This window comes from Onychomys torridus, chromosome 9, assembly GCF_903995425.1.
Source record: "Onychomys torridus chromosome 9, mOncTor1.1, whole genome shotgun sequence".
NCBI classification, from domain to species: domain Eukaryota; kingdom Metazoa; phylum Chordata; class Mammalia; order Rodentia; family Cricetidae; genus Onychomys; species Onychomys torridus.
The window spans coordinates 55,796,297-55,818,286 of record NC_050451.1 but is presented as its reverse complement, the minus strand read 5'-3'; the positions used below and the strand labels follow the sequence as shown (position 1 = coordinate 55,818,286).

The 21,990-nt window shown below is 47.2% G+C and overlaps 1 protein-coding gene across 1 annotated transcript in view; it reads right to left on the bottom strand.

Moving 5' to 3' along the window:
- The window catches only part of Ebf2 (EBF transcription factor 2), a 197,322-nt gene extending 176,052 nt beyond the window's left edge, over nt 1-21,270 (bottom strand). The window contains exons 1-6 of the mRNA XM_036199283.1: nt 20,764-21,270; nt 18,221-18,377; nt 17,148-17,211; nt 16,875-16,930; nt 16,320-16,393; nt 9,631-9,699 (exon numbers count right to left, since the gene is read on the bottom strand). Coding sequence (XP_036055176.1) covers nt 9,631-9,699; nt 16,320-16,393; nt 16,875-16,930; nt 17,148-17,211; nt 18,221-18,377; nt 20,764-20,894 — 551 coding nt within the window. The 5' untranslated portion in view covers nt 20,895-21,270. The remainder of the gene's footprint in view (nt 1-9,630; nt 9,700-16,319; nt 16,394-16,874; nt 16,931-17,147; nt 17,212-18,220; nt 18,378-20,763) is intronic.
- Nucleotides 21,271-21,990: the final 720 nt, after the last annotated feature.

The following is a 21,990-nucleotide window of genomic DNA, read 5'->3' as shown; positions in this document are numbered from 1 at the left end:
CTGCATGTATGCATATGTACTACAAGCGTATTAAATAGAGCCATAGAAGTCAAAAGAGGGCGCTGGATCCCAGGAACTAGAGTTACAAATGGTTATGAACCACCAAGAGCATGCTGGGATCTTCTGCAAGAGCAAAAAGTGTTCATAACCACGGAGCTATCTCTCCAGCCCCTTGCTTTAAAAAATAAATGAACAACAACAACAAAAAGATCACGTTTAGGACTGTGAGAACAAAGCACTTTCCTAGCACAAGTGAGAGTTCTAGGTTCAATCCCTAACCCCCACCTCTCTCTCTCTCTCTCTCTCTCTCTCTCTCTCTCTCTCTCTCACACACACACACACACACACACACACACACACACACACACACACACACACCAAATCATGTACTATGTGGATACCTTCATGTATTTAACCCAACTCAAAGGGAGAGGCAGTACTATTAACTCCAACAAATATCTTGCCGATCCTGGAACTGAGTCTTAAAAGGCACATGGGATCTGATCTCCAAGAATAAGACTATAGTGGGGAACAAAAGGTGAATACAAACAGGCTAAAAGATAATAAATAATCCTATCTCTGAATTGAAATGTGACGAGTGAAAAAACTTTGGTAACAAATAAAAACTGATACCTCTGAGGAGGCAGGATCTGAATCAGGTCTTCACAAAGGGACAGGATTTGTATTTGGCCAAAAACCTAGGGCAGATAGCCTAGGAGGAAACAGAATATCCAAAGGAGAAGAGAGCAGACACTCAAGGCTGGTGTACTGGACCAGGAGGTCACAGAGCAGAAAATGACCAGCTACTTATCACTGAGCACTGTTCAGTCTCTAAACGAATGTTTATGTCATCACAGAACCAAAACCACCTCGTTAATAGTGAGGAGAAATTTCTTTTTTTGCTTTGTTTTTGTTGTTGTTTTTGAGGCAGGGTCTTATGTACTCTGGGCCTTGAACTTACTATGTAGCCAAGGATGGCCTTGAATTTCTAATCCTCCTGCCTCCACCTCCCAAATGCTGAGATGTGTGCCACCACACTCTATCTTAAGCCAAGCTGAGGACTGACCCAGAACTCCGCCAACTGAGCGATACCCCAATCCCAGGAACTGCTTCCTAGAAGGAATTTTGTTCACTTCCTCTGCCTTGATTCAAGTCGTTACCCAAGGAAGTTCCTCAACCCACGGTGACGTTCTATCTACATCACAGGCAGCAGAGCCCCCTTCCCAAGCCCCCTTTCCCACCTGGGCTCTCCAAAAGAGTTGGGAAAAGAACAAAAAGTTTCCTTGGAAAACAAAAGAAAACGATGAATTCACAAATCTAATAGATAGTTGGGTTTTTTATTAGGAAAATCTAAACCTTCCCTGAGATATGGAATTTTCATATATATATACACATATATATGTATGTATGTATATGTGTATACATATATATACATATATACATATATATATATATATATATCCCCAAAAGTAGTCCAAGACCAGGTTTTCGTGGCCTCTTAACAGCAGTAGCTGGGTCTTCCACTCTGGAGATGGGGCGTCTTCAAAGAGGTCAGTACCTCCTAAGCATCACTGATGACCACAAATGGTGGTCACACCCGAAACGTACATCTGCACTTACAGCTACAACCTAAGAAGTTAGACATCAAAAGGAAGGTGACAGTAACCTACTAATACAATGCCCTTCGTATTATAGAGAGGGAAACTGAGTCTGAGAGGCGGCTCATGGCCTCTGGACCCTTCTATAAATGGTTAGTAGATGATTAGGGGCCCAGTTTCCAGTGTCTGTGGCCATAATAAGGACTGGTACAACCCCACGTCTAAGCGTAAGTCTCACAGGTGAATGTGACTCACACAGTCTTGGCTAAGGCGTTGCAGAGGCCAGCAACCTGCCAGCTCTCCTCCTTCCTGCTCCGCCGCTCCCATCAGGGGTCCTCACTTGTCATGCTCCTAGTCTTTCTGCTTTCAATGCCTCTGAAAGCTGGCAATTTTTTCCTCTACTGTACCAAACTGTTTTATCTCCATCACTAGATGATGGAGTAAAATCTGATTTTACCACCGAAACTCATGATGTGGCCTTGACCAAGTGACCCCCCCAACTCCTTAAGATTGATGCCCCAACCTTGGCACAAAATTGAAATTTTTTTTAACATAACAACTAAAGCTATTTAATTCCGTTGGTTAGTATAATAACCAGCACACAATGAGTGCCAATTAAATATTAGCTAAACATTAGTTATTGGATTAGAATCATTTGATTCTAAGCTAACTGACTTGCGCTTTTCCAGGGAAAAGGAGGGAGTGGTCACAGCCTGAGCACTGGCCTTGGGGGCTTTGCAGATGTCTCATCTGGAGCTCCAGTCCAAGAATGACCAGAACACTAGCTCCGTGATAAAGGGGCAAGCAGAGTCTATACCACCAACTGGAAAAGATTAATAGGATTCAATTGATTACTTTGGTAAGGGAAACAGCTCCCTGCATCCAGGGTGGATGTAGTCTCAAACACACAGAGCAGACCACTTAGGGCTTCACTCCCCCAGTGACCCTCTGAAATCCTCTATCCCGTAAGAAACTCTGAACTTGTAAGTGACACACTCAAGAGAGTGGAAAGGCAAGAATAGCCAGAGGACCATGAGTCTAAGCCGAGGTTCCAGGGAGGAAGGTAGTCTACAAAGCAGCAAGAAATGGGAAGTGGCTGTTCTAGGAACTGGGGAACAGAGCTGACAGCTGCTGGTAAGGATGCCTACCAGATGACAGAAGGAGAAAGCTTCATTTCAAAGTAAATACATAGGGACTGTGGGACTCAGTCAACAGGGTACTTGCTGTACAGGAATGAGGACCTGAGTTCAGATCCCCAAAACCCATGTGAAAACCACTTACAGCAGGCAGCATGTGCCTGTGGTCCCAGCACTAGGAGACAGAGACAGGAGGATTCGTAGGGTTTGCTGGCCAACCTGTCCAGCTGATCAGTGAGTTCCACACCAGTGAGAAGCCCTATCTCAAAATAAATAAATAAATAAATAAGGTAGAGAGTGGTGGAAGAAGATTCTTTCAACTTCTGGTCTCCACATGCATGTACACTCATATCACACACACACACACACACACACACACACACACACACACACACACACTGCAATGTGGAGATGCCCTGAAGATACTGTGCTAAGTGAAACAAGCTAATCACAGAAGACCAAGGGATGCACAAATCTATTATATGTGATTCAGGAGGTAGACAGGTGGGTACCTGGTGCTCAGGGTAGGCAGGAATAGGGAGTTATTTAATGGGCGCAGAGTTGTAGTTTCAGAGGACTAGACATCTATGGATGGACGGCAGTGACGGTGAGCATGAAAATGTGCTTAACTAAAGTGCAATCTTCATCGTGGTAAAGATGGTAAATTCCTTGTTACGCATATTTTACTACAGTTTAAGCAAATGTACAAAAAGGGAAGAAAGTATCCCAAAAACTCCTTGTGGGCAATTAAACTCCAGATATCATTTGAGAAAACTTTTTGAATCACAATCATTCTGTTGTTCTCGTGGCTTCTTGAAAAATAAAACATAGAAAAACATATCAATACTCCTGGGGGTGGGGCAGCAGGGGAGCTCAGAAACACTTGAGAAGAGTGCCCTCAGGCAAGACAGTACTGTTTAGTGTGTGAGAAATGGGTTGGACATGTTCTTTTCATACCCTCCCTGGTTACATATGAGGAGGCTCCTCCTACAGAGATGCAAATAATACAGCTCAGGAGGGGAATGTTTTTTCCTGCCAAGACTGATGAACTGCATTCAATCACCAGGACCTATGTGATGGAAGGAGAGAACCAGCTCTTTCATGTAGTCCTCTGACCGCCGCCACACATGCACTGAAGCTTGTGCATACTCACACAGTAAGTAAATCAGTAAGTAAATAAAAATTGTAAAAATTCAAAAAAAAAAAAAAAAAAAGGCTTTTGAAGGGTTGACTTACAAACGTGTCTACCCTGCACGTGTGCCCCATGAGAGCTCTGATGATAACCCAGTGCAAAGTCATAAACTTACTCAAAGCATTATGTAGTTTGGTTCCTTTTGTTTTTTTGTTTTGTTTTGTTTTTGTTTTTGTTTTTGTTTGTTTGTGTGTGTGTGTGTGTGTGTCACAGTTGCAAGGTTCTCAAGTATGAACGTTGAAGATAGAAATGTAAAAGGGTGAAGAACATCCCAATCCAATTATCTATCCTTCACTAGTGAGCCTGTCTCTAAATTTTTCTTCCTATGAACTATGAGGTTATGTCCAACCCCAGAGCGTCAATGGACAGTCAAGAGAAACTTCCAGATGGAAGAGGGAGTCTAAAGAGAACACAGTCAGTGGCGACAGGGGGTGACAGAGTTAGAGTTTTCCTAGGAACCACAAATGGAAACTATTTCTATTTAACAGACAGTTCCTCACAGCCAAAGATAGAAGACCACAGGGAGGATTATGTGTCTCTGCTATTATTTGGACACTTGGTCACCAGCTGGTGGCGCTGTTTTGAACCTTCTTGTGTCATGGCGCCTCACTGTCTAATATAGGGGCAGGCTATAAGGGCTAAAGTTCTGCCTACTTTGGGCTGAAGTCTCTCTGCTTCCTGGTCTAAGCCATCGAATAAGCAGGTCCCACCTGTGGTGATAGATTGTGTTCCCTAATATACTTGCCTGAGGATCAGAGGACAGAGCCAGCCACTAGATTAGGCACAGAGGTCAGGCAGTGGTGGCACATACCTTTAACACTATCATTTAGGAGACAGAGATTGTCTGGATCTCTGTGGAGTTCAAGGCCACACTGGGTTACAAGAGATTGATCCAGTCTAGGAGAGAAACAGAACCAGGCAGTGGTGGCACTCACCTTTAATCACACACTTGAGATCTCATGCCTTTGCTTGGGAAGCACACATGCCTTTAATCCCAGGAAGTAATATGGCGGGACAGAGAAAGGTACAGAAGGCATGAGGAAATAGGAACTTACTCTCTTTAGGCTGAGGATTTCATAGAGGTAAGAACCAGTGGCTGCTGCTCTGCAATACATCAGTCGTGTTTTCCCAGAGAAGAATTTGAATTTTTACACTAAAAATGCATGAACCTGGTGCCATCCCTTTACACACTTTTCCACTGCTGCAGATGCTTGCAAGTTCTTCTGGCCTGGGTGTCAGCCTAGCTTTTTTGGAGGAATGACTGGTTACTCAAAGCTTCACAAAAGCATGCTGAGGACTCAAATAAGAATAAAAAAATAGAGCTAGTCGGTGGTGGCGCACACCTTTAATCCCAGCACCTGGGAGGCTGAGACAGGTGACTCTCTATGAGTTCAAGGCCACCGTGGCTTACAGAGTGAGTTCCAGGATAGCCAGGGCTGTTACACAGAGAAGCCCTGTCTTGAAAAACAAAACAAAAAAGAAGAAGAAGGAGAAGAAGAGGAGGAGGAGGAGGAGGAGGAGGAGGAGGAAGAGGAGGAGGAGGAGGAGGAAGAGGAGGAGGAGGAAGAAGAAGAAGAAGAAGAAGAAGAAGAAGAAGAAGAAGAAGGAGAAGGAGAAGAAGAAAATAAATAAAAGAAATAGATGTGTGGGATTGGAGAGATGGCTGAGTGGTTGAAAGCAGTAACTTCTCTTCCAGAGGGCCCAGGTTTGAGTCCCAGCACCCACATGGTGGCTGACAAATACCTGTAACTCCAGTTAGGAGGCCCAGCATCCTTTTCTGACCTCTCAGGCACTGTACCACATTGTGCACAGACATACATGTAGGCAAAACATTCATGCACGTAAAATAAAAATAAATCACACACACAAAAGAAAGGTGTATGATTCTAGAGCAATCAAGGTAGAGAGCCATTTAGCAGGGTACAACTCCAAGTTCGGGGATAAGTCTTTGGGAATGGAAAACTAAATTCCCGGTAACAGCTCTCCTACTATGAAAGCTAACTGTCAGTTCAGGAGCCACACAATGGCAAATGCTACTTTTCTAATTTGGAGCAGCCTGTTGGAAACTGAGTAGCTGCTGAAATGTGATCACAAGGGCTCCTTGGGAAATCTGGTTGTTTTGTTACAGCCCGGAGTCCCTGGTGTCATGGAGGAATGCTGTTTGCCTCATCCTGACCAAAGACTCTAATTGGCCATTGATGATGTCGAGTACATATCTAAGATGACTGTTTTTTTGTTTGTTTGTTTGTTTGGTTGGTTGGTTAGTTTGTTTGTTTGTTTTTGTTTTTTGTTTTTTGGGTTGTTGGTTTTTTTTGGTTTTTTGTTTGTTTGTTTGTTTGTTTTTTGTTGTTTTTTTTTTTTGCCTTCCATTCCAGTATCTCTCTTTGATTCAGAGAGAAGGGAGCGTGGCTGCACTCAAAATCTTTCCCTGCAGTTTTGAGTTCAATAAGGCAAAAAAGAAAAGGGATCCGTGCAAAGGGGTGAAAAGTTGAATTATGCCTCTCCCTCCATGGACATTCACAAATTCAAGGGAGTGAACAGTCTTCCCTTGAGCTGGAGTGGGAGTGTGCCTATGCTGTGAGGAGACTCAAAGAGAGACGGTGTAAATTAACTGCATCTGGCGAGGCTGGGTGAGAAGGGGATGAGATAATTAGCTGGCAGTGTAGGAACAAGGGCAAAGGAGAGATTTCTACATTCACTCAGAGGAAATCTGAAATAAACTACTTTGCACCCATTTGGTGCTCGATAAGGGAATGAATGAGACACCTTCAGCTTGGCAGACGTTGAACCCAAGGACCATATACACCAGTCCACCAAACCACCGGACCATACAAGCTCCGCCTTCCCACCCAACAAATGGAAGCCTGACCACGTGTCTTCTCACTTCTGAAAATGAAGGCAAGACAATGAGGTTACAGCCACAAGTATTTGAGAGCAGTAAAAAGATAAGGATCTGGTGAGGAAGTCAAAGCCTTACAATAAGCAAAATGCACAAATACACAATAAAAACACACAATAAAAATCAGTTCTCCTGAAACCTGGCATTAACCAGTTTATAGCACTGTTGTGTTTCCGTGTGTACATGTGCAACGTTTTGAAAGTAACACATATTTCGAGTGACTCAGAAACTTCACCAGTCTGTTTATATGATGGCTAAAACAAATGCCACTGTCATATTAAACTCCATGATATGTAAGGACACAATGTCTACCATCTTAGAGGAATTTAAAGCATTCTAACACAAAACCTATGAAAACACCTAATACGAAAATTCTTTGTCTCCACAGAGGCAAGAATATTGCATTCTGGGAGCTACAAAGATTGCTCAGAGGTGAAGAATTCATAGGGGTCTCACGGAGCACCAGAGTTTAGTTCCCAGCATCCATGTCTAGCCACCCCAACACCCTCTCCTGGCCTCTGTGGGAACTGCACTCATGTGTACAAATCCTCAAAGCCCAGAACTTACGATTTTTTTTTTTTTAAGACTGCTTTCTTTGGTGCTTTTAACATGTATTTCTGAGAGTGGGTTTGGCTTTATCGATGAGTAGATTTTATAAGGAACTTTTAAAGATAAGAACCACTGCAAAGATCAGAGTCACTGGGGTGTGTGCTTGTAGGATGCAGGGCTCAGTTAGCGCTTAGAGGTTTGCAAACATTTCTAAAACTAGCTTACAGGGTTTTTATCCCAAGAAGAGATAGGACAGTCATGAAACTGGGTAAATTCCTGAAAGAGGTACTAAAGTTAGTGGGAAGATGAGATGAGGGTGGGGAAAAGTCGGGAAAGTGTTTGCAGTAACAATCTGACAACTTGAGTTTGGATACCTAGAACCCACATTAAAAAGCCAGACTCAGGAGCACAAGTGTCTATGATACCAGTGCCCCTTACAGGGAGATGGGAGGCTGAAACAGGGGAATGCCCGGAAGGGGCCAGCTAGCCTAGTGAATATGAACAGATTCAAATCAAAGACCACGATCAGAGGTTGTCCTCCAAACTTCACACAAGCACTGGGGCACACTCACAGACATGAACACACATGCACTCACACACACATATACCCCACACCATACCACACCACAAAGACTAGATGAAGATCAGTGAGCTTGTGTACACACTCCAAAGGGCAAGACTTGTATCCAGGCTACTGGCATTGGCTCCCAGTTCCCAGAGGACCCCAAAGGCATTGTGGGTAGGACAGAAAGGACATTCTGTGTAACCAGCAGCCCCTATGCATTGGTTAGAACAGAGAACATGCCTGGAGAATGCAATTGTTGCCCTGAGAGAAGCAGGAGCCTAACAGTAGAATCACCTATATCCTGGTACCAAGTCTGACAACAGCGACTATGCATAGCACGTCACCACTCAGGGGCTCCGTTTCGGGTTTTTGTTGTTATTATTTTTTTTCTATAGAATGAAGAAGATAAATGGCCCCAGAGAGTCCTTCCAATGATATATATTTAAGTTTGCACTTTTGTAAATATCAGAGAAACTCCAAAAATAAATAAATAAATAAAAACCCTTAAATGACAAAGTTATCACACACACACACACACCCCACAAACACTTTCCATGTGTTCATGACTCTCTTCCAGGCATCTCCATCATCTCCTGTAGCCTACTGCAGCAGGCAGCATCCCCTGACAGCCATCACTTCACCATGGATGAACAGTGATGTGAGAGCATTGACCAAGGTCAAGAGCTAGGACAGGATCGCCAGTCCAGCCTCCTCCATCTCTGTGGCTGTGTTATACTCTCCATGCACAAAGCAAGCTGACTTTCCCGGGAAAAATGCCAGAGGTTCCATCCTTCCCACTGAGAATATACTAGAATATTAGAATAACAACTTTGGAGACGGAGGTCTCTCTGAACCATTTCAGGACCTGGCTAGAAACACAAAAACCCAGAGAAAGAAGCAACAGGGAATTCTTCCCGTTTTTTAACGAAAGAGAAAAAATTAGGGATGGGAATATGGGGTTTCTTAAAAAATTACATGATTGCTGGAAGTTAATTTGGTATTTCTTCGTTGGTTTGTAAGTTCTGTTTCCAATCACAAAAACAGACAGCTGAGGAGGCCTAAATCGCATTTCAGTGAATTAGCATCTTGTCTCAGAGAATCTAGCTCACTCTGAACACAGCATAGAACCCAGACTTTGGTCCTGTGTGGCAGGAAGGGACTCTCGGTGTAAGAGCAAATTTGTCAGGAGCCCCTGCGTGGTTACCTGAGATGATAGTCCAGCAGCAGCTATCAAACATGGTTAATAAAAAAATGACATTGAGAGAAAGGATTTGGTCATACCCTGCAAGACAGGGACAGTGGTAGGTCCAAGGCCTCACCTTCTTTTGTCATTCACACACCTTATGAGCCTGAAGTTGGTGCAAATAAATCCGCCAGAGATTTGGAGCTACATGAAAGGAAGGTCCTAGCACAAGCCTGCACCCCAGCACCTCGGAGGCTGAGGCCGGAAAGGCACAAGTTTAGGCACAGCCTGGGCTGCAAAAACAAAACCACATCTCTAACCAGCAAAGATCAAAGGAAAAAAGTAAATAAAGAAAACTAAGAGGAAGATCCTGATTCCTAGCTATCGGAGCTTCATGCCTTGTAGATAATATGAAAGCCAAGACGACAGCAAAGTCCCCGGGGTCGGTCCCCAGAGTTGAGACTCACGAAGGAAAGACACTGAACAGCAGAAACCGCAGGCCCCCTACCTGTCGATGATGACGGGGTCCGACGGGGTCTCGTTCCGGTTCCCACAGCTCTTCTTCTCGCAGCATCGACTGCAGACACGGGAAGGAAGCAAAACGATGAGACAGTGTCAGACTGAAGAAGCTCAGTGCACACACACCACAAGAACATTCCCAAATGCCCGAAGTAGCCTCCGGACCGTAAACTGCTCCAGAGCAAACTTGTGGCAACGTTCTAGTTATTAAAACAACAACTAAATCTGGAGCCTCCAAACTCTCGTTCAAATTCTCTATCTTAGGAGCTGGCTGGTCTCAGCTTTCCCGAGAGTCGGATCTGTAACTTAACCACAGATGTTTAGAGTTTAAGGTCCACGAGGTCACTTCCAGGCTGATGCATGATGATTTTATGAAAGTGTATTTTAGGCCTTTGTATCCCAATAAATAGTTAAAGAAAGGAAGGGTGCAAGAATGTATAAAATAGACCAAAAGTAGCTGCCCGGGGTGATTGTAAACCTTATTGACCTACCAGCTTCCTCTGGAAAACTGGATGTTCTCTCTAGGCACGGATTTACCCACTCATTGTTGTCATTTTCCAAAGATGAAGGAAGAAGATGAGAATTGATACATTTTTTAAATAAATGCATTTTATACATTTTGTAAAAATGAATGTACATAAACAAAGAATGTTATACATTTTAAAATCGAGAGGAAATGAAACACCAAGTTGGAGAAAGGTAGCTAAGAATTTTTGTCAGAACAGAAATAGGACTTGAATGTCCAGTCCTAAAGTCTCTGCCTCCCAAGGCATCCCCTCAGTAAAGTACGGGGAGCCTGGTAGACAGACTGACACACAGACAGACAGAGAAATGCTAAGGGAGTGAGGCCCCCAGAGCCATCACAACACACAAGGAAAGGCTCTGAATGGCTTGAGAGCAAGCACGCGAGTCCAAAAGTGTCTGTTCAAACTCCTCAGCCAACAACCGTGAGAAGGCCAGCATGGTACACAAATCCCAGCCCCCTGTTATCATCAGACAACAGACTCTCAATGCTCACTATCAAGTATGGTTGACTTAGCTTGTAGCCTTGACATAGCTCGTAAGAAAATCATGACCATCCCAACCAGCTGAAGATAGCTACTACATATTCGTAATGCCGCCTGCATGTGAGTGCTGCCATGCCACGACTCCTCTGCAGCTCAGGCCCAGGGTAGTGCCTCCGGGAAACTGCTGGACCAGGAATAAGAGGCCTGGCGTCTAACCCATCGCTAACTAACTACAGGAACTCAGTCCATTATCTTGAATCCCTCTGAGTTTTGCTTCCCTTCTCCAGAAAGCGGTGGGGTTGGTTATCTTCAGCACGGCTTCTAGGGTCAGGCGATGAGAACGCATGCAAATGATCACAGTACAAAAAGAAACAGGAAGGAAGCCCGTGTGGCAACCAGGGGTCTCAAAATGTGCCCCAGCCCAATCAGGGATCTGCTCAGGGACACTCCACAGCCCATTCACCTTCTGATCCTCCACAAAACTGCACATAAACAAACTAATGGAGGGACTGAAAAGACGGCTCAGCCGTTCAAAGCCCTGACTGCTCTTCTAGAGGGGCCACGTTCAATTCCCAGCACCACACAGTGACTCACAGCGTCTGTAACTTCAGATCCAGGGGATCGATGCCCTGCTACAGCCACCTAGGGTACCAGGCATGCATACTGTATGCAGACATATGTACAGGCAAAACATAGGCAGAAAGAGAATTTGTTTTGGTTTGGTTTTTTTTTGAGACAGGGTTTCTCTGTGTAGCCCTGGCTGCCCTGAAACTCACTCTGTAGACCAGGCTAACTTCAAACTAACAGATGGGACTGCCTCTGCCTCCCAAGTGCTGAGATTCATACTGTATTAGTGGATTTCTTGCTGTTATGCTGGCAAGACAGTTTTTAAGATTTTATTTACTCTACTCTATGTGTATGAGTATTTTGCCTGCATGTATGTATGTGTACCACATGCATGCCTAGTGCTTACAGAGAGCAGAAGAGGGTGTTTGTTGGACCCCCTGAACTGAAGTCATCGGTGATTCTGAGCTGTTATATGGGCGCTAGGAACTGAACCTGGGTCCTCTTCAAGAGCAGCCGGTGTTCTTAACTGATGAGCCATCTCTATCTCTCCAGCCACCCTTTTTTTTTTTTAATGAACATTTATAAACTTTTGCAACGTATCTCTCTTACCAGAGATATACAGATTAATCAGTGGGCAACCGTACCCTCAGAGTGCAAAAGGCCCTTGAGAGACATTAATGCCTGCTCATCAAATGAGCACAATGCAGCTCTAAGACATGTATCAAATTAGTAAATATTAAAAATTCTCTCAACTTTCCTGAATGCCAGTCTTTGCCACTGGGACTTTCTGAAATAATATTTGACCTTTGAAGTTATATTAGATCTTAACTTTTAAAATTTCAATTCATCCCAAGATTAACACCAATAAAAAGTCCTGGCCAGCTGTACTCCAGCCTCCCAAAGCCCTTGTGTTTCCCCCACAACTCCCTACCCACCCTGTTTCTGGCTCCCGCCTTTCCATAACTGGAGTAATCTTTCTGCCAATGTGTTAACATTAGCTGGTCAGGCAAAACAACTTTGTACAGCTCCACAGTTTCAAAAGCCCCCCCCCCACACTACCTACCTAAAAATCTCCAAAGCTAGACTCTCCTAACATCACCAGCTTGTCGGCCTTGCCCCAGATATGTGTGCAGCACCGGTACAATTTAATTACAATCACATACGCCCTGAGAATGTGTTTAGTTTGGGGGGAATGATTCTGAAGAAGCCTGTAAGTTTGCAAGATTGCTCAGCTGAATTCGGCTACTTTCCACAGGGATTTCCGCTGTAGTCAAAGAAAAGAAAAGTGTCCCTCCCCCAAAAAGTAAGCTTTGTGCCAGGGTGGTACAATGTGAGGGAGCCACGGAGGGGAGAAAATGGTTTACAGAGAAAAAAAATGCCGAGAAACCGGTGGGCTGATCCTTTATTTCTAACAGGAATAGCACCTCTTAATGTTAACACATAACAGAGAAAAGAGAGATATTCACTGGGCTACTGAACTTCAACAGTAAAAATATCAACATAATAACAAGTGGTTGTATTGCCCCATCTGAATGTTCCTTTAAATTTCTCTGGGGCTCTCAGCTAAAATAAATTCCTTTTCCTGTGTGTGTGTGTGTGTGTGTGTGTGTGTGTGTGTGTGTGTGTGTGTGTGTTTAAAGAAAGTTCTTATGAATGTGTTCTAGCTGTGTTGGATTCTTAAGCTTTCATCTGTCTTAGAGTGCCTGACAATCAAGGATCAAGAAAGTAATGAACCCAGGACACGTAGAACCACACAGTTCACCAACACTGTGGGTAGCTGACACTCAGGAACTGGGCCCCTGAATCCCTCAGATGACATGATCTGGTTTTCTTTCCTCTCTAGACAAGGCCTGAATGACCGGCTTCAGGTTCGCCTTTTAGTTCAAAGGCTCTTAGGGACTGTACTCCAATGGGCAGGTCTCTCAGTCTGAAGTTTCTGAGAAGAGATGTTTATGTTTTGTTTTGAACTAACAATGACTATAAAATATGAAAAAGATAAATCAATAAATAGATAACTGAAGAGAAGACTGAACTCCATAGCTTAAAGCTTCCCTAAGGGTTGTGGGCAGCGTGTTTCTTTTTTCTCAATGTGTGAAAGTGAAAGCCATCTCTCTGTCCCTGGTTTTAGTTTAGTCTTCAGTTTATTTGGGGTGCCTTCTGCTTGAAACACTCTCAAGTTGCTCACAGGCCTCTCCTTCCCATGAAGGAGGAAAAAGAAAAAGTAAGACGAGCTGGGGCTGGGAGGTTGGGGCTGAGAAATTTTTATCACAGTCCTGAATCTTACCTGAATTTTTTTTTCCAGCAAAGGAAGAAAATGAAAGAAAGAAAGATGAAAAGATGGCTGGGGAAAGAAAAAAAAAGCACCCTGGTCTCAGTCAGAGTGTGTCTAGTCAGCCCAACTCCAGCCCAAGATCAGCTAACGTGTCCTTTTTCCTTTGCAAACTCATTTTAAAATTCAACCCTCAACTTTCAAAAAATCTGTCTCTAATTTCAAACTCAAATAAGCTCACAGCATGGTGGCTTTTGTTTTGTTTTCTTCTCCCCAACTCCTCCCTGCAATTGCATAACAAAAGTGTCCAAATTCACGCCATCTGGCCGATAAAGACACTGGCCCCACTGCCCGGCTGGCCCATCTGATTAGGGCCCTGTCTAGCCTGCGCCTTGTGGCAAAAAGTCACAGCTGTGGGGTTTGCTCACGCTCAATACAACTCTGTTATTAGCCAGCTGTAGGCCTCGAGACGACTTCTGTTCAAATTATAATATCTTTTAACCCTCTGAGCATTGAGGGCACAGGGGTGGCTGGCAGCAACGTAACACCTAGATATCTCCTTGCTAATAATTGGCAAAATGAACTAAGGCAGAGAAGAGCAGAGACCACTGGGGAGGAGAGGAGAAGTTATTCCTAAAGAGATGAATTTTTGTCGCTTTGTTTTGTCACACACTCATATACACACACACAAACACCACCACCACTACCACCAAAGCCAAAGCCCAGTTAGTTAATGAACCTTTTACCAATGACTACAGAATAGCAAACCATTCCAGGAAGTACCCAGGTATGCCAGGCAAGACCACACAATAAAAGTATGTGTATTAATTAGTCACTGAAGAACGGGGCACCTCATTCATGGCCTGTCAATGACAGCTATAACTGACTGTTCAAATGAAGAAGGAATGGGTCCCCTTCCAGGATACTAGTGAGAAGCTCCCCTGTGCCTATGGACTCACCTCTCTCTCATCTCCCAACACATACACACACACACATACACACACACACACACACACACACACACACACACACTGCAGACAGTAACCCATCCAACAGATTGTTTATTCACCCATAATTAATATTCGCTTGAAAATCTAGTTTGGAAAGACAGTCAGAGTGCATCTTCCCCGCTCTCCACTGCAGAGAAGTTACAGTACATTAAATTTTTATATTGTGTTACTAATGCAGACTAAACTAGAGGCTTTAAAAATTGATGCTGCTATTTAAACAGCATAAAATGAGGAGGATTTGATTAGGCTTAAAAAAATAAAAATGTCATCCTTAACTATGGCTGCATGGGGTGTGTGACTATTATTTAAAGTGATAGGGAGAATTCATTAGACAATGGGCTACTTGGGTCGTTCTCTTCCTTTAGGATTGTCTCTCCAAACAATGATACTTAGAAGCACAGAGCAAGAAGAAACCTCCTTTTGACTAGTCAACCAAATCAAAGCGCTGTGACTGTGTAGTCTAGGGATTACAGGCAAGTTCATTGTGGAGGGACAGTGTTTTCCTTCTGACCAGACCTGTCAAGAGCTCTGAAGTAACAGAGTATCTCCCACAGGCTGTGGCACCTCAGTGCCCTTCTGGTGAGGCCATGGCCAGGCCTCAACTTTGCCTCTTGGTGAATTTGCTTTTCTAATACTTGGCCACAACCTAAACAAGCATGTCTGATTGTTATGATTTCTTGCTGGTTGGATTAAGGGGCCAGGGAGGGCTTTAGAGGGCTTCCTAAGGAGCAGTCCCTACTAAATCAGATGGCCTGTAATTATCCCCAAAAGTCAGGAATGGGACGACAGTCACCAAATTGAGAGCAGAGGTGGGGGGGAGAAAGGAGGCTTGCCCTCCAGTCAGGCTTTGGAGAGAGGAAGATGTGTGCACAAAATAGCCTTTAAATTCTAAACTGAAAGGACTTCTTCCCAGAGTCCCCTTTGTATGTCTTCTCCCGTTATGGTAGGCTCATTAACACCCTGACCACTAGACAGCATGCACCAAGCACTCCAAAAACATTATTTGAAAGACAGAATGTAAGGATGCATTCCCCCCCACCACCATCACCACCAATTTTCTTCTGCGTAAGTAGGAGAAAGAGGGCAATGTGCAGAGCTCAAAATAGAATGCATTGGGCCCTGAGGGCAGGCAGGAAAGCCAAAACTTGAGTAGACTGCACTTTTCACAGTGTGATCCTCTGACTCCATCTTTCCTGGGACCTCAGATGTCCCAAGAATAGGCTTCTCGCTATCATTGCACCCATTGGTGACCCTACTCAACTGATTTTTGTCTGTCCCATGATTTCTTTATGACAGAAGAAATAGCACTGATGTGAAATCTTGCAGTTGTGGGAGACTTTACCAGCAAGGAATAAAAAGCCCAGGCATCTCCAGGAAGGACTGGGACTCAGGATCTGGCCTCTCAGCCCTCTGGTGGTGCCTTGCCCTGACTGAATCACACGCCAGGGCTTAGGGCTCAGCAACTAACTCTACAAGTGGTACTCTTGGAAACCCACCCTGAGAAGGCAGGGAATCTGGGGGAAGCCTTCATCCCAAACTCAACCCAGAGCCAGGCCTTATGCCTAGGCAGCAGCTGAGATGTCCCACTTTGAGGGAGAAACTCTGGGAAGCAAGGGGAATGGAATCCATCTTCTGGAATATCTTTCCCAGTCTAAAGGGCTATGCTCAAAAAAAAAGAAAAGTAAAGAAAAGAAAACAACCTTAAAGACAAGGAGCATTCTTTAAGATCAGTCCAGCCAGGGACAAATCAACCAGGTGCCTTTGGTAAAGCAGCCCCAGGGGCTCCCAGCTTTCTAGCCAAGCCCAGGGCAAAGGTAGCTCTTACCTGCACATCACCTCATGCGTCAACAGAACCCGGCACATTTCTGGATTCTTATTCTGTCCCTCATAGGCTATGGGCTGTCAGAAAGGAAGGCATGGGCAGGGTGGAAGCAAAGAAAGGACTTTAGAACAGGTACAAAAATCGGTTCCCACTCACTGCCAGTTAGGAGACACTCCCGCCCCCTCCAGCACAGAACCAGAGCCTGGTTGACATAGAAGTTTGTTCTCAGCAAAGAGGAATACCCCAGTGAACCGAACCTTCAATAATTGTTGGCTGTCTTCAACCTCTTATTTACCACAACCCAGCATTCTCCCATAGCATTGAAAACAGAGCAGTGTGTGTGTGTGTGTGTGTGTGTGTGTGTGTGTGTGTGTGTGTAGGGGGGGAGGGTCCTGTTTTTATTTTGTTTTGTTTTGTTTCCCAGTGTGGACTTCCCTCACCCAAATGAGAGGTGAAGGGAAGTGTGAATTCCACACTGTAAATCATGCTAGAGGTCAGAAGTCACAGACTACCCAAAGGGGAGCAGGGAACCAAAGACAACCTGCCTCCAGGGCTCACCTGCTTAGTGACTGAGTCGATGAGCCTGACATAGAGGTCCTGTTCTGTGCGGACACCTGCAGGGAAGGAGACAGGCCAGTGCTGTGGGCACAAAGATCAGGAACCCTCTCCCACCCCACCCCCTTCCCAGCCCTGGAGTGGGACAGCGCTCAATCGCCATCCCCACCCAAGGCTTGCCCTCACTAGTCCACTATCTCCGCGGGTACAGATGGCCGCTACCACCACCTAGCTGCTTGTTGACTAGTCCCAGCGCCTGGCGAGGAAGCCACTTACCGTTGCTGTACAGGAGCTGTAACTTGTAATGAGTACCGTTGTTGGTCTTCTCATTGCCTTGCTCCTAAAAATACAGAAACCTTCATTCTTGTACTTTTTGGTACACCCTCCCCCACCCACCTCCCAAATGAGAGAAGCAGGCCTTGAACAACCGGAGTCCAGCCCCGGGTCAAAGGGCAAAGAGCTTCTCCCGCCATTGGCCACCTTGGGAAATTTGTCAAGGCTTGTAGCCACTTGACCTTCACCAGCCCTGGCCTCTCCCTCTTAAAAAATGTCCTCATAAGTGCACCCCTGCCTCCAGCCGCGATGACCAGACACCCACACCAACGCTCTCTTTAAACAGACCCCACCCAATCCTCTGTCCTTAGCAAGCCCCCGGGCTTCTCTCTGGAAGGAAAAAAAAAAAAAAGTGTACCCGCCTGTCTTTTAGAAGGGCAACATTAGTTCTGCAAAACGGAAATGACCAGGCCCAGGGCTCAGGGACATTGCCAACTAGCTACTGCAGGGTTCCCTTTGCACAGCTAAGGAGGCTAGAGCCCAGTCACAGCTGTTGGGCATGTATTGGTTTAGGTAAACAATCCTTCATTTCAGATCTGATCCAGCCCTCAAATCAGGGTTTGAGTTCAAAGGAGGCACTCCGTCGTTTGGATAGTAAAGTGTTTCGAGAAAGAAATGGAGACTGGGAAGGCTGGCCGAAGTTCCCACAAAATACTAAATTGACATACCTGCACCCCTGGCCCTTGTCGCCTCTGCCAGGTGAAAACAATAAATAAATAACCTGGAGACTGACAGCGGCAAAGTTGGTTATACTTTTTAAGCAGCGGCTGTCGCGCTAGTACTGACCCCAAGGCTCGGCGCTCGGCACTGCCGCAAGCACCAGATTAGGAGTAGGGACCAGCCGAGGTTGGTGGGGGCAATCTACTGAGTTAGAGGCTGAGGGTGAGAAGCCTCAATTTATCATCCCTGATGATGCGAGCGGGAAAGTGTCGCAAGTGACAGATGGAATCCTTAGTGCTTTGCAAGGAGGGAGTTATTAGGCCGAGGGAAAAGGGGGGCGCCAGGGGTCTGCTTACTTTGTCGTTCTCCACAAAGTCCACGAAGGCCGTGCGCTCGATCTCCACCGGCTGTCCCTGCCTGTCGTAGAGCGCCAGGACAAAATGAAAGAAGTTGGATTTCCTCAAGTTAGAGGGAGGTTGCTTTTCAAAGTGGGCCCGGGACAGGGCCACTCCGCTGCACGGGAAGAGATGGGAGGGAGACAGGATAACGGAGAAAGAGAGAAAGACAGAGTGTTAGGCAGTTACTAACGTGCCCAGCCGCGTAGCAGAGGGGCCAAGAGGTCTACAACCCACCCAGGCCCCAAGACCTGAAACCTTCAGGTCCTTTACCACATCCCTCCGATTAAGAAGCGCACTCCCTTAGAGGAGTTGCAATAGGCACCTTGCTTCCACCACCCAGTTAGTTGTACGGCCGCCCAGAATCCCGTCACCAGGCGACTAAGTCTCGCTGTCCTGCCTTTAGGGAAGCGAAAGGCCAGGACTGCCAGCTGAAGTCCCGCGAAGCGCTTCTAAACCTCAGACGCCTGCCTGCCTGCCTGCCTGCGGCATCTTCCTTCAGCCTACTGCCAAACCCCAAAGCTGTGACACAGCTTTAGGTGGGGGCTGAGATTCTTTTGCATCTGAGCAAGTGACCCCTTTAATTCCTGTCTAATGAGTTACCAGACCTGTGACACAGCCTAAAAGATGGGAAGCCTGGAGCTTAGTCCTCAGGGCCTCACCCACGGTTTGGCTTACTCTTCCGAAATTTGCATCCAGGACAGCATCACTGCAAAAATCCCCACAGTCCTCGCTGGGGAAAGCGGGCCAGGGTCGAACACTCGCTACTAGAGGACCTTGGCCCCCACCAGAGCTGCTGCACGTGGAGAAGCCAAAAACGTTAAGAGGCAATCAGCGTCCTGACCAGAGACCCAGGTGATCCGCGCTCAAACGTTTTCTCCAGTTCCCTGACTCTGTGAAGCTGGACCTGGAGCCCTGCAGAGCCTCGAACGTGTATACAGGACCTCCCTGTATACCTGTCTCCGTAAGTGCCACCCACATTTAACTGAAAATCTTGAGGCGCCAGCGAACTGGCAGATGTCAAGGGCAGCCTGGTGGCCCTAAGGTCTTCTGGATTCTTGTGTTGGGCACGGGCACCGGCACTTTTTTGAAAGATGTATTATTATTATTATTATTATTATCACTATAACTAGTATTACTAGCTCACCACCTCCAATTCTGACTGCCTGTTCAAACTTTAACAAAGTGCATTTTATTTCGGACGGGAAGACAGGAGGAAGGACGATGTCCTTAAAGTCTGGTTAGGAGGTGGGTCACGGTGCGGATCTGCCGAACTCTCTTGGTTCCCCCGGCTTGCCGCCCGGGGCGAGTCCTCAGACCGCTGCTGAGAGCCGCCGCCGCCGCCGCCGCCGCCACTAAGTACCATCTGCTTCAGAGACTACTGAGCATCCCGACTCGGGAGGGGTGGCAGTCGGGTACCGCAGCCGCAGCTTCAGTCACCCGGCATTGCGGCCTTTGCTTCCGCTCCTTCAAGGGTGGCAGCCAGTTCGCTCTAGCCGGGACACCTGGAGATGTGGCCTGTCTGCAAAAGGGGTCATTCCCCGGTGTGAAGTCCAGACTTAAGGAGGTTGGCGCGGAGAGCGGAGGGAGAGAGAGCAATCGGGGAAGAAGTTTGTAGGCTCTTGGAGAGAGTAAGGGAGCTGCCTCTCGAAGACCTGGACACGAAGGCCACGAATCCCAGTTCAAGAAGCCATGGTGAGAAGGGGGACTGGACTGTCTTCGTGGGATGGAACCCTGGGCAAGACTTTACCATCCACACACGTGGAAGATTTGGAAACAAAATCAACTTGAGGACCCTGCAAAACTGGAGGCTGATCTTCTCTTCGGCTCAGGCGACGGATCTCCTTTTCCTCCTCTCCCGCGACTTCTCCTGCGCTCCGGTCCTTCCTCTTTAATTTCTCGGCCGTCTCGGTTTGTCTGGCCCACTCTCTCTGACCCAGGACCGGCTTGCCCGTCCGCTTTCCCAGAGCTCCGGGCCGCTTTGCCTTCCCCTGCAGTCGCTCAGGCCTTTCCGGATCCCCTCGCCGCCGCCGCCACCATCTGGCGGCTGGGCTCCCCGAGTCTCGGAACTCTCCTGAAAGATGCTGGAGGAAAAGCGCTCGCAGGCGGCGGCGTGGAGAAACCTCGGAGTGACCCGGCAGCCGGCTCCGCTGCTGTGCTGGCTGCTAGCTCGGGTCCTCCCGCTCCGCTCCTCTACAGTCCATGAGTCAACGCTGAAGCACGGAGCTTTAATGCTACTTCAAAACATCCCCCCCCCCCCCAAAGAATGGACTGTGTGGGAAGGAGTGAAGGAAAAACACCTATGACCTCGGTAGTTCAGAAACTCCAGGGTTGGCTGCCGGAGGATTCCCCTTGGCCGCAGCGACCTGCCCGCCCCCCGGGAGAGCCCCAATGCGCACGGCCTGGAAGGACAGACGGGGACAGAGAGAAACAGAGGGAGAAGGGGAGAGTGGCACACGGAGAGACAGACACAACCAGAGACACCACGGCTCCAGCCTCCTTACCTCTGAGCGGCGACATTGGCGTCCACCACGCCGACATTCCGGACCCAAGACCTGACCGAATCCATCTCGGCGCCCAGCGACTTTTCTTTCAGAGCTGGTCCTCTTCCTAGTGTATCTTGAATCCCAAACATTTAAAAAGTCTGATCCTCTACTGTCGCCTTAAAAGATGACTTTACGACAACACCGCCCGGGCTTTCCGACGCTGCCAGCAAACGGTGTTCTCCGAAGCAATCCGAGAAAGGGGGCAAGTGACGAAGTTTGGGGCCCTCTTGGAGAGAAATAACCAGCTCTTCCCTCCACGCACAATGCACTCAAAGTTTGCGTTTGGATCCTCGGTGGCTTCAGATCTGCAGCCTCGGGGCTTCCACCACCCTAGGTCGCCCGCATCCTTCCAGTTGCAGAGCGTTCTCCAGAAAGTGGCCACAATTTAGAAGCATCACCTGTTCTGGGGAAAACAGGAGGAGATAGATAGCTGCCTGATCGCTCCCCTTCCTCCTGGTCCCCCCTCCCTGCTCCTCCCCACCGTTCCAATATAGAAAAAAAAAAAAAAAATCCCCAACAGGATCAGTTGTAAGAGGAAGGGGAAGACCCGGAGCCGGGAGGAGGCGGTGGCTGAGAGCGCCGCGGAGCCGGGCTGCAGCGGCGCGCGGGACCCATGAATGGTTACTACAACCGGGGCCGCGGGAGGCGGAGCCGAGGCCCGATAAGGAGCCTCATTTGCATGGACGCCCGGGATTGGCCGGCTCTGGGCAAGCCGGGCGGACGTCCTCCCGCGGCGTGCGCCAAGCTCCGCGTTGCCCGAAGTCCGGGAGGTGAAAGGCTACTGCAAGCTGCCGGCGCCGAGTCTGGGCTAGAACCCCGAGTGTTTTGGCCTGCGAGGGAAGGGGGCCCCCAAGTCCTGCCCTGAAACAGAGCAGCCGGACTCTGAGCGTTAGGAACACGATGGCTCTGTGTGATCGCGGGAGCAGGAAGCCTGAGCGGATTTGCCTCTAGATGCAGGTTCTTGTCGCCTGCGGAGGGGACCTAGCAGATTCATTCCCCGGGTTTGGACCTTGTGTGCCTGCTTGGCAGCTAGCAGAAAGTGTGACCACCTGTAGTCGTGCTTTATGCAAACACTCCCCCGCCCCGGGGCATCCATCTTCCTGAGCCGGTCTCCCAAGTCTCTCATAGAGTTCCAGGGTGACTCATTTCGTGTGAGGGCTACAAGTGTTAAAAGGAGAGGCGAGA